This window comes from Vidua macroura, chromosome 1 (assembly GCF_024509145.1).
Source record: "Vidua macroura isolate BioBank_ID:100142 chromosome 1, ASM2450914v1, whole genome shotgun sequence".
Lineage (NCBI taxonomy): Eukaryota > Metazoa > Chordata > Aves > Passeriformes > Viduidae > Vidua > Vidua macroura.
Window position 1 is genome coordinate 28566294 of NC_071571.1, and position 12554 is coordinate 28578847.

A 12554-nucleotide genomic window follows, 5' to 3' on the forward strand; every position below is an offset into this window, starting at 1 on the left:
AGAAAATAAAGTGTCATACTCATATTTACGTTTTATTAACAACTTAACATCCCAAACCAACCTGTGTCCTCTGTGCACTCACTCTTAAGAATTTTTCAGAGACAAATGAGTTATGTTATAAAAGTTAATTATTACATTTATTCAACACTTCATAGATCAAATTTAAACAGCAAAATACCAGTAAAAGTGCTAATTCACAGTGCCATAGTGGAACACAGGCTATGCTTATTTCTACCTTATTAACCTATCGAATGCCACATGGATATGAAATATCACAAAATTATGATAGCTGTCTCTAGCAACATTAAAGAATTGTGATAACGGGATACTTACTGGGCTTAATTCAGTAATATCCCATTCAAGGTATTCTGCAACATGCATCATTTGAGCAATGATATTTTCCAGCTCCTAGAGATGAATGAAAAAGTATGATATTTAATGCAAGGTTATAAAGAAAAATTATACTGCAAGAAATTAATAATTCAACCATATTTCATGCAGTGACACTATTTCATCAATATTCCTGATGAAATGTACTTTACACTGGAAGCTGTATTCTGAAGTGAATCTGTTTACTAGCAAAACATCCTGCACAGATTACAAAGCATTCAAGGAGGTGAAATACAGCCCCATAATCAAAGTAATTGAAAGTAGTCATAGATTCTTCCTTCCTAGTTATCTTTCAAGCACCCATGTTTTCATGATCTGATTTTCACCCTGTGATAAGATCATGGAATGATCTTTAAATTCCATCACTCTAATTTGAGCAATGGAAAAACCACTCAAAAACTATTAATATTATTATTTTTTTACATTAATTATACAAATAACAAGTTTCTAATGGAAATAAGGCATAAAGTGGATTCTGTAAACTACTACAGATTTATTTTCTTACCACTACAGTATTGCAATTTCCCTTGATCACATATCACTAGGGTTTTTCTATTCTTATAGATACACTTTTGCTTTGTAAACATGCTCAAATGCTTATCTAGGACCATTCTAAATTCTCCTTTGTATCCAGGCATCTAACTCAACTTGGTATTACCTAAAGTTATGGTGTCGTATTTACTTTACACCTGTATATAATTCTGCTTCTCTATTTCTCTGCAACTTAAGAGAATCACCTCCTCTTCCTTACCAATCCATTCTATGCTGTCTTGCTTCCAGTAGACAAAAAAAGGTGAAAAAAAATCCAAAGAAAAGAAAAAAAAAAAAACCCAAACCAACACTGCTAATAGAACACTTGTTTCTGTTAGCTATCAGAAAAAAATAGTTACATCTTTTTAAATTATTTCCATACCTACAACTTCTCTTCAAATATTTGGTTGGGCTACTCCTCAAAACTTTGCCCTTAATCTTCCTCCATTCTTAATAATAACATGGAAGTTACGACAACTCTTCACATAAACCCACTGTGTGACTCTCACACTTATCCTTTTTAATGAAATCTTTACAAATGGTGCTTTCATACACATCTCCCAGAAGCATACCAGAATTACTGGAATCATATTAATGTGTCCCCTACAGCAGTATCATTAAAAATCAGAAGACTATAGAACAGCACTCCATGACAGCAGTGTCAGCAACTAAAAATTTATACAATTATAGAAGCAGCATTTCTCATTGGAAAAGAAAACTCAAACATTACTTTTCAAATGAATGAATTTTTATTGACTATATTTTATACTGCTTCTAATAATTCAGGATAAATATAAACTTGAATAGAATGAATGTAGTTTTGTACAGTTTTGCCACGTTGACATACTCTTACAACGCAATGCATAAAAAACATTACCGAACTATCCAGGTATCCATTCCCATCTGTATCATACAAGCGAAACATAACTGAAAAGAAGGAAAACTCAAAGTTAAAAAACACAACAAATACATCTCTTTTTCATACAAAAAAACAACTCCAAACCAAAACACAAAACAACTAAGTCTGAGTTTCGAAGAAAGGATAAGAAATAACATTTTTGTTTAATGATCAGACTAGCTGTAGATCCTCCAAACAAGTTGCATTATGTGAAAGGTTCACTCAGCAACTACCCTGCCACAATGCCTCCAAGGAGACATATTAGCCAGAGAGTACAACTGCACCTTTTCCATACCAGCACCCTAACAGCTAATTTGGTGTGTGAACTTGATTTTGCTTCCCTCTAGAGAGGATCTGTCTTCATGACTACTACCAAGAGGTCCTTCTCTGTGATCTCACCAAACACAGGGTAACACACAATTGGTCACAAACATTGATAAGCCTGCTTAAGTTACAATGCTACTGTTCCTTGGCTGCAGCTACCATTATTCAACAGTGATACTGCTTTAGAAACTATTTTCTGACCAATTAAATGAGACACAGGATTAATATTTTAAATATCTAATAATCCAAATCCAACAATAAACATTCATCACAAACTGCCAGTATGACTTCTTCCAGGACTGTACTTGCTTCATCAATTTCAAAAGGTAAGCCCAACATTCTGGGGAACCACACAGACAAAAAGGTATATTTTGACAATATCCAGAAATATACTTTCAATATTGTATCATGACTTGCTCTCAGCCAAAAGAAGGGGTACATGCACCATTACCAAGATATTTGGAACCAGCAAAGCATAAAGCTTTCATAGGAATACTGTTAGAAGACTAAAAAGGAAATTCAGAAGTTTACAAATACCCCACTCTTTGTCCCTACTTTCAGGGACAGTTTGTCAGAGCTCTGAAATCCAAATACTCCCCATGCTCTTCAAAAGCACAGTTGTTTTTTTACCCCTACACCTATTTTTTAGGGATGAAGAAGTTAGCCCATGTAGTGGTAGATCCAGGACAATGTAATGCTTTCACCAACAGCAAAACACAAGCAATCTGTTGTCTAATCAGATGTCTCTGGAAATGTAACATATGACCTATTTAACACTGAGGAATCCTACCACACTAGATCCATAGCAGATGCTGTTGCAGTCCAAAAAATTTCACAAACAAAGCTTACCATAATTTTCAGGAAATCATATAATGAGAAGCGAGAAGAAATTATTAGCAGTTAGAGAGTAAAGTTCAGAAATAATTTGATCATTTTTGGACTTACAGCAAAACATAGTAACTGTTATATGCATTGGCATGTTTCACTTATACCCTCCATCTTGGGAATGAGTTGATCATCTAACTGTGTGGAAAAAAGGCAATACCTATACCTCTATAACAGTTCAGCAATTTTTGCCACTACCTTGTACTGCTCTTAAGAGCTGTACAATACAAGATTGATGATATTTACAACAGTACACTATTTCACGCAACAAAGGCCCATGATTCATTAGTTACAGGTTAGGAAAACCTATAAAAATATCCTTCTTTCCCTAGAGTTACCACAGCAAAATTGTTTCAGTGTAAAACAAGTTAATGCCAAAAGCCACCAGAGATTGGTACTGCCCCTGCTAGTACACCTTCCAGCAAAGCTTCTCAGAGCTTGACAGCTAATATTGTCTGGCACAGGTATCATTAGGCATTCACAGTTTCCATAGGGATGAATCACTGAATCACTCCACGATAAAGTTAAAATCATTTGGCTCTCCTTCCTCCTCCTCTATGATTCTTAGACACTAGTTGAGATAATGTTTTACAGCAAGTTTTAGCATCTCTGTGACCTTTAACCACTCCAGAGCAGTAGTGCTTACAACTGTTTTTTTTCCTTTAACATGAATCAGTAGTTATAATCAGTCATTTAAAACCATACATTAGCATAATTATAACTGTTTCACCTTTGTAGAAACAAAGTCTTTCCAATTACATAGGCATAGGGTAGCAAAAAGGCTCAATCTGTGTTCTTGGCTAGATTCTGAAAACTACGCTACTTGGTGTGGCATGCAATCTCTTTTCTATTCATACATTGCTAAATATTCGTGCTCTTGATTTACACACTCTATGAGGAAAAAAAAAAAAAAAAACCAAACCAACAACAAAATGATGAAAACAACCAAACAGAAGTTCTGATGCAAACTACAGAGCCCAAGTCAAATTTTTGTATTTCTTTTCCCATTCCCTTACCTGATTACACTAACTGTGCACTCAATTTCTATTTCTAGATGGCAATTTAACCTTAAAAGATAACAGGTTCTCTCAATGTATCTCTGTGAGAAATGCTTGGGATTTTCTTTATATTCAGGTCATACATAGATTATGAATAATAGCATGCCAAATAGGTGAGGTTCACACTATGCAAGACCTCTCTAAACTCTTAATAGGTTAGAAAATCCATTTATCTTCTGGAATATTTATAAATCTCTAAAAATCTGTAGATCATGTAGATCCAAAGATGAAACATTACTTTCTCTTAGTGTAGTATATCCTCTAGCCTATATAAAATTTTAATTGAAAGCACCACTTTCATGTTCTGCATGTCCTGAATTAAATTTCCAAATACTCAGCTATGACAATTTTTTCCAATTTTTGTCATCTGAAAAAAAAAAAAATCACTACTTGAAATTGGTATTGATATTAATGTTGGCAACTCCAGAATAAGCCTTTTTTCTTTTTTTTCCCTTCATTGCTACAAACTTATAATTTACCTTATAGCCATCAGACCTACTGCTTTCAAATTTGGAAAAAGAGTTAAATTATACCATTAATTTATAATGAGAATTCAACTTAAATCAACATAAAAGTCTGCATACAATGGTGCAGCATAAGCTGAAATTTAAATACTAAAAAGCTAAAATACATAGTATATTTCAATTCTGTATACAAAGAGGAAAATAAACCCACTAAAAAACCATGCCCAAATTATATGTAGCAAATACAATTGACCTTGAATACACAAGATATTTAAGTACCATACACATATTAGGTCATGCTCTCTCGCTCTTAAATCACATATAACAGTCTTTTGCCCATGCAGCTCCTATCGCAGGCTATTGCAGGAAGTTCATGGAATATCCCTTTACTGTAATTATCATCTGCTCCTCTCCTCCTTTCCACTGTACCAACTCCTGACACCAGGGGAGGCAAGTGATCTCTCTTTCATGCCGTGGTTTGTGCATCGAGCTCCTCAGAGCTCTGGTAAGGCTTGCAAAACTTGCTATCATGCAGCAGTTATTATACTGTAAGTTAAATTCAGTCCTTGGATCTCAGCTTTTCTATGTCTGTGTTCTGAATGTGCATTCACACTTACATTCTCATATTTTACTCATATGATATTAAAACAATATTACCAAATTTGGGGGATTTGGGGGATTTGTTGTGACTTTGCAGTACAAAGTTGCCACTGTAAGCTAACTACAGGTAAACAAAATATCAAGATACTTGTAATGAAGCTTGTAATGAATTTCTTATTTTGGCAGAAGCAGCCTACTGTTTGCACATCCTAACATATTGAACACTTTGCATAAGACAGCCTGATCCCACAGATCTTTTATAAACAGACTAGTTATGTATATTGAAGTATATTTCTCCTCAATAAGAACTATATGATTGGTCTGTTTAGCCACGTGAGAAACTGACTTCTAAAATTCCACAATAAGGAAACAAGTTTTCTTCTTTTTTCCTCCAATTTATAGATCAAACTCACAGGGTTGTTTTTTTTATTTTTTTAATAGGTAGTGGTGTTGCATTTTAATGACCCAGGCCCCTAATTAAAAAATAAAAAAACAAACAAAACAATCAAACAAGACTTTCTAACTTCCTGGGTCAAACACTCCTTCCCAATAGTGATGCAGACTTGGATCATTCCTGGCTTTTCAGTATTCAGTAATATTATAGAGCCCACAGCCTATATTAGGAACTATTCTTTGTTTGAATTAGGATGTTTAGTACAGGTTATTTGCCCCATCTATAGATCTCTAAGTATACTCAGTATAGTTTGTCTGTTTTTCTCAGATCTGATACTAAACAAGACATGACAGTGTAGAGAGCATTATTGTAACTACAGAATGTACAATCCTTACTCCTCATTTTAGCAAATGCTAGAAAGAACAAATTTCATTTAAAATCTCACCATTAGGAAGAAAAAAATAATTTCTGCAATAAGGGTCACCTAGAACCATGTTTTTATAATCCATCTGCTCAAAACTGGTTCTTAAATTCAGAAACAAAATATTTGATGACTTATGGAAATAAATATTTAAAAATAAAAAAGAACATACATTCTAGCTTGTCTTCAGGTCTTCCTCTTTCTAGCAGTGACAAATAGCAAACAATATCTTTCAGCTGGATCATGTCTGGTAAATGTGAGTTGGCAGGAGTAGGAGGTCTAGATGTAGAGGTACCCTTGTTAAGTCTCAGACCTGGAAACAACCCATAGCCTTTGTTAGCCTGAACATATGATACAAGCAGAAAATGAAAATGTGACTTCTGCATGCATTCATCTTTGTTTTATCTGAATCTCATATTACTTCTTAATTTAAAGTTTTAAACAATTCATGTTCATAGTTTATCCAGCAAAGGCAGAATTAAAATAAACTATCCAACCCCACCCCACCCCCAATTATGGGAATGGCATAATCTTTTTTTTTCATTTGTGCTATCTGATTTCATTTGACTACAAAACAATTTGGTGAATATTTTTGTTCTACCATACTAGATGCTAAGTATTAAAAACAATCCCTGCCCAAGTCTCCTTCAGTACAACATTAGTATATAACCAGTCCTGATGATATTACTGGAATCTGCAGCACCAAAATGGGGAAAAATGGGAAGGACAGCAGAGCACAGAGAGAGGAGTAAGAAAACTTTCTATACAAGTTTGTTATATTTTTCACTGACTGAGGGTTGTTCCCTCTCTCCCTAAATGTAGTTTGAAAAACTTCACTGCAATCTGGATACATCTTCAAAAGCCTACATTTTAAAAGGTATGCCTACATGTTATGATATACACATGTTAAAACAATAAAATAAGGTAAAAAAGAGCAAATTGGCATGCAACAATGTATTTTGGAATTAATTCATTTTCATGGTTTCAGCAAATAATAAACACTAAAAGTAAATATTGAATGAACAAAAATATTTAATAAGTCAATGTTCTATTTAATGAGCTTGCATGTCAGTTAAGTGTCATTAAAATTAAGACATTATAATATTTTATTCAGTTAAATGCTAGCTTTAATCACACAACTTACACAAATAGCTCATATTCCACTCTTATGTAAATCATATTCACAGAATAAAAAGGATTATAAAACCTGGGATAACTCTTCTCAAAAATAAACAGTGCTGAAATCCAAATGAAAATAAATACAAATTTTAAGGTGCCTTTTAACCTATCAGCTTCAAGATACAGGTTAAATTACTACTTCTTAATCAGAGGTGGGAAGGGTTGGTTGCAATGTACTGACTTACAGATGACTTCCAGTCCTGCTGCTTACCTGGCATCTGTTTCCATCTCTCTTCAGACACCTTAACTGAAAATACAGTTTATAAACAGACATGAGTGGACCAAAAGAGACTAAGCGAAAAACAAGCACATACCTGACAGACTGATGAACCCTGCTACTCTCCTTGTCATTTCTCTAGCTCTCACTTACCCCTCCATTTTCCAGAAGAACGTCTAATATTTCTGACAAAGTTATTTTCCAGTACAGTCAAGCTCTTTTTTTTCACTATTGGTAACATTTAAAAATTACTAGAAACCCAAAACCAAGTGTTTCCATAGTTTCCATTTGCACATCAAAATGTACCAATGCAGTTTTTTCCCCTTAAAAGTTACGAATTATCAGGATGTAACATTTAGTTTAAACCATGAAATTGAATTACAACATAAACCCAGTATATTTTCAAGCCCAAACAATTCTCACTGAATTGTGAGTGAGAAGGTGAACTGAGTTGCCTCTCTGAATATGTTTTGGATGTAACAATTTATCAAACAGTCCTTCTGGCATTATGCTAAAAACATATGGAAGCTTCCTAAACTGGTATTACATTATATTATTTCTAAAGTATTTAGTAACAGAAAAAAAACCAAAAACTCTTGACAAACTTGGAAAAGTTAGTGTAGGAGAAAAATATTTTAGGAGGCAACATCAGAGTAAGAAACTTAACTTACAGTTGAAACAACAACAGTAATAAAAGCACTATCCTTAATAATGATGTTATCATTATTATAATTTTACCACACATAGGAATAAAATATGTCAAAGAGAACTATAATGAAAGTGAAGAAAGCTGAGTACAGCCTTTACAGGGCAGAATTTAGCTGTGTCCTCTCAAATCAAAATCACTTTTAGTGATATACTAACACTTACCCAACATTTAAAATATCAGTAGCTCCTAAGTATGTAGGATTAATAACAGAATCACACCTAGACAGTTAAGAGAAACAGCAGCAATGCCACAGGAATGGTTGAGCACCAGCAGGAACCTCCTGCATGAAGCTTGAAGACTTTTAAGTGTTTATACAGGAGAGTAGGCAACAAGAACATGTAACCATAGCAATCTGATTAGCATTAACATGACAAAGAATGTCCAGTTGGTGTCTCAGCTGCATCATTATTGTGAGTTAAAGAGAAGAAATCATTTAATTTCAATTCCTTTTCACAGTATTTCCTATTATGGTTGAGTTAGTTTCTCTAATTTCACAAATACCAGAACAAAAATCCCTCAACATGTAGTTAACATGAAGTCAACATATATTTACAGCTATTGGAAGTAAAACAGTAGGATGAGGGAACCTTTAGCTCTTTAGGTACTGATTTTATTACTTACCTCCAGAAAGGTGCTGTGGTTTGTTTTTAATTAATGGACTGCAGTGAGAGATTTTGTTCCTAAATGATGTAAAAAGGTGTTCAATGAAATCATCTGGTAATTCTGCCTCTAGAAAAGTCTTCATGAACAGCTTGAACCCCTCTAAATCAATTGTCTGCAGTGAATGGGAAGGAAAAAAAATATGAACATTTTGTAAAAAAAAATATCACACTAATCCATCAAATAATATTCTGTTGACAAAAGCTTTGGACTGTATTTGAATATACTGATTTCTGAAGATATAGACTGGAATACCTATTCTTGAAAGTGATTATTGAATTAAGTATTACTTTGACAATTCACAGGATTGCTATAATACCTCAGAGCACTGTGTAAAACAGCCCAGAGTAAATTCAGAGCACTTATATCAGGACCCTGAAATCCAGTTCCATGCTCTCAGATTTCTTGATTGGCATACAAAGGTGCCTACAGAGCTCCTAGGGATGTACTTAGCATGTCTTTAGCTTTTCCTATAATTAGGCAGACAAAAAGCAGGGGATTTTTGGATGCCTAATTCAGGGAATTTAAGGCCTCCTGTCTTTTCCTACATGACAACATGCTTTGCTGGTGTTTGTCAAAGAGTTACTAATCACCTTGTCTCAAATAGGTTTGAAGAGTCAAATGAGAGTGCTTAGATATCCAGCATTACTTAGAGGGAAAAAAACAAAAGTTGTTGATCCAAAACATTTGTCATATAGCTTAATTTGGTTTTGCTTTTGCCAGCAAGGTAAGAGCTAATTAATAAAACTTGAATGATGATTTTTTTCTGTTAAAACAGTATTGTCTGTCTTAAGTAAAAAAATGAGTCATAGATTTTCTCAAGTTGGAAGGAATACATAAAGACCATTAAGTTCAACTCCCTGCTCCTCACAGGAGTACCTGAAACTAAACCATAAGACTAAGAGCACCATCAAGATGCTCCTTGACCTCTGATGGGCTTGGTGCCGTGACCAAAACATGCTTTGGAAAGCCTCTTCCACTGACCAACCAGCCTCCCAGTGAAGAGCCTTTTCCTGATGCCTGATCTGAACTTCCCCTGATGCAACTTCCTTCTATTTCTTCTTGTCCTGTTGCTGTTCACCAGGGAGATATCAGCACCTACCCCTCAAGGAAGGTGTAGGCTGCAATGGGATCACAGCAATGCAGAGCATTATGATCCCATTTTATCCTGCTAATAGAGAATGAAGATAAGGGTATCCAGAAACACATTGACACAACTGCATATTTATCATTACATTTGTGATTGTAAAACAGTTTATCAATTATTACTCTGATAAAACATAGTGTTACTTTCTTTAGAGATCAAACAGAACAGCAACTTGTAATTGTTAAATAATTAAGGGATAAATCCACATGATAGCACAAAACTGACTCTGAGAAATTTCCCTATTGTTCAGGAATACTCCATTTCTCCATAGAAAAGTCTAGTGCAACTCCTTTAGTTGCACTCCTTTAGTGCAACTCCTTTAATTGCACTCCTTTAGTTCACTTCATCACAGTGAATGTGGAAGGAGGGAAAAGACTATCAAGAATCAGCTTAAAACCATACTAGAAAAAAGAAAATAGAAACTTTCATAGACCTCAGTGAATTTGGAATCTGAGTCACAGTATAAATAAGTTTTGCTATTATTTTAACATAATTTTAAGACTAAGGAGCAAAAACTTCTCTCCCCCTGACTTCTTTGACTTTTACTTTTTTAATGTATTTATGAGATATTGAAATTTTACGTGCACGCTAAATAAGGTGTTTCCCATTAAGATCAAGACCTAACTACCGAAAGGTAATGTTTTAAATGTGTATCATCATCCTTACGAGGGACCAACAACACAAATTGCAAAATCTGACTACTTTCGTGCAAGTCATAATTATTAGGAATGCAAGATTGGTGAGAGGTTATCTCTGCTGAGCTTCTACTACAGAACACCTTATCTGAGAAAGAAGCACAGTGGGACCAATAAAACTCTCACCTCTTGAAGACAAAAATAGCAGAGACTGAAAAAAATTGCTCACAATGCTCAAGATGCGTGTAAAACGGAAATAATCACCTTGGACATGAACTCACTATCTTTATCTCATCAGACAGTTTCAGCAACACTCTTTTACCTTGGATCATACAGTGTTGCATTCATACTACCAACTTTACATTTTTTCATTCTTATAAAGCCACTGACATTTAATTCACTATTTATAAACTATGAATCACAATAACAAAAGGATTTGTATCAGCATCCAAGTAAATCACTAATTAGTTACACTATTATACATTATATAAACATATTTTTTATCTGCAAGCATAAAAAAATACATTAATCACTAAATCAATTGACTTCAACAATGTGAAATTGTTTTGTTAAATTGTGCATTAATGAAATGTGTCTTAGCTATCTAAATGAATCATATACACAAAAAAACAGCTAAGTGAAAACGGAAACTAAACCAAAATTATAATCCCATTTAAATTACGGTTTATGGATGGCCATGTAAGTATCTTTACATGACATTAGTCTTTTCTTTATTTACCTTGTCTGTGGATTTTACGTATATATTGCAAAAAATATTCCCTGAGATTAGAGCCACCTTAGATTTTTGAACTGCTGCCTGAGTGGCACTAGTTCTCCAATTTGCCAGCAGCAACTAAATCACTAATGCTATGGGGTGTTTTTTTTGTTGTTGTTGTTTTTTTGGTTTTTTGTTTGTTTTTGTTTGTTTGTTTGTTTTTTGTTTGTTTGGTTTGGTTTTTTGGTTTTTTTTTTTTTTTTGTTTGGTTTTTTGTTTGTTTGTTTGTATTTTAATTAATGGCTTCAGAATTATACCTGTGTAGAGAACTGGAAAAATAAGCAAGTTTGAAATTATGTACTTCTTTCTTCCTGAAGACCCTTTCTCAAAGATGTTCAAACTTTTCAATATTTTGTAAAGATGGTCTGACTATCATTTAAGCCAATATCCTCCAACATTTTCCAAACTGCTAGAAAAGACAAGAGATACTAATGTAACACATGATTTGGCTGCCATGTCTATTACATCTGACATCCTGAATTCCAGCAATCAGGGTGGCTCAGCAAAGGACAAAACAAAGTGGGTGGTTGTTCTAAAGGTTGTTCTACAGCCAGGTTTCTTCAGCTGACAGTGCTTTATCCTCTGTTCTAACATGCTCTGCAACCTCTATTCCCCCAGGATAGCAGCAATATTCATATGACCAGAGTTCAGATGTTGCACATCCAAAAGCTTTCAAATTATAATGGAAGTTAGTCAGCAGCTGGGAAATTACTTGAATACACATCAGAAATGTTTAGAATGGCCAAAAATGCAGGTGCAAAATCACATGCTGTATGTAAAGAATGTATAAAACCAATCCTGCCCAAGGGAGATCTCTGTGTAGGGCCCTGTGATCAGGTTCCTGCTTAAAACCTCAAAATCTGGCATTCTAATACTGCATGGCTGAAAAACATTTTAGAGGACCTAATATAATTGGTGTAGATTATCCCATTAGAACTGAGCTCTAAAATGGTATAGTCATTTCTGGATATTTGTTTTTGTAAAGGTATATACAGTAAATAAGATAACTAAGCTAGTCTACAGCAGACCTAGGAGTAGTCTGGATCATCCATCAAGCTTCCTAATGAAAAAGGGTGATCTTCCAAAAACAGGCTCTCTTTTAAACTGCTTTTAGTGCCTTTTCTACCATCTCTCTCTCATTGTAATACACATAACTTATTACACGACCATAGAAAAACGGAAGAATTTCTTAAAAGAATTCTTGAGAGCAGCACTGTAGAAGACACAGAGGTGTTAGAGCATTCTCACCAAGTAGAGGTTTAAGTAT

The 12554-nt window shown here is 34.3% G+C and overlaps 1 protein-coding gene across 2 annotated transcripts in view; it reads right to left on the reverse strand.

The window, feature by feature from the left end:
• Nucleotides 1–12554, reverse strand: part of DGKB (diacylglycerol kinase beta) — a 337132-nt gene that overhangs the window by 247348 nt on the left and 77230 nt on the right. For both annotated transcript variants that reach the window (XM_053989200.1, XM_053989191.1), the window contains exons 5-9: nt 8692–8845; nt 7356–7391; nt 6138–6278; nt 1799–1848; nt 334–408 (exon numbers count right to left, since the gene is read on the reverse strand). In XM_053989200.1, the coding sequence (XP_053845175.1) occupies nt 334–408; nt 1799–1848; nt 6138–6278; nt 7356–7391; nt 8692–8845 (456 nt within the window). The remainder of the gene's footprint in view (nt 1–333; nt 409–1798; nt 1849–6137; nt 6279–7355; nt 7392–8691; nt 8846–12554) is intronic.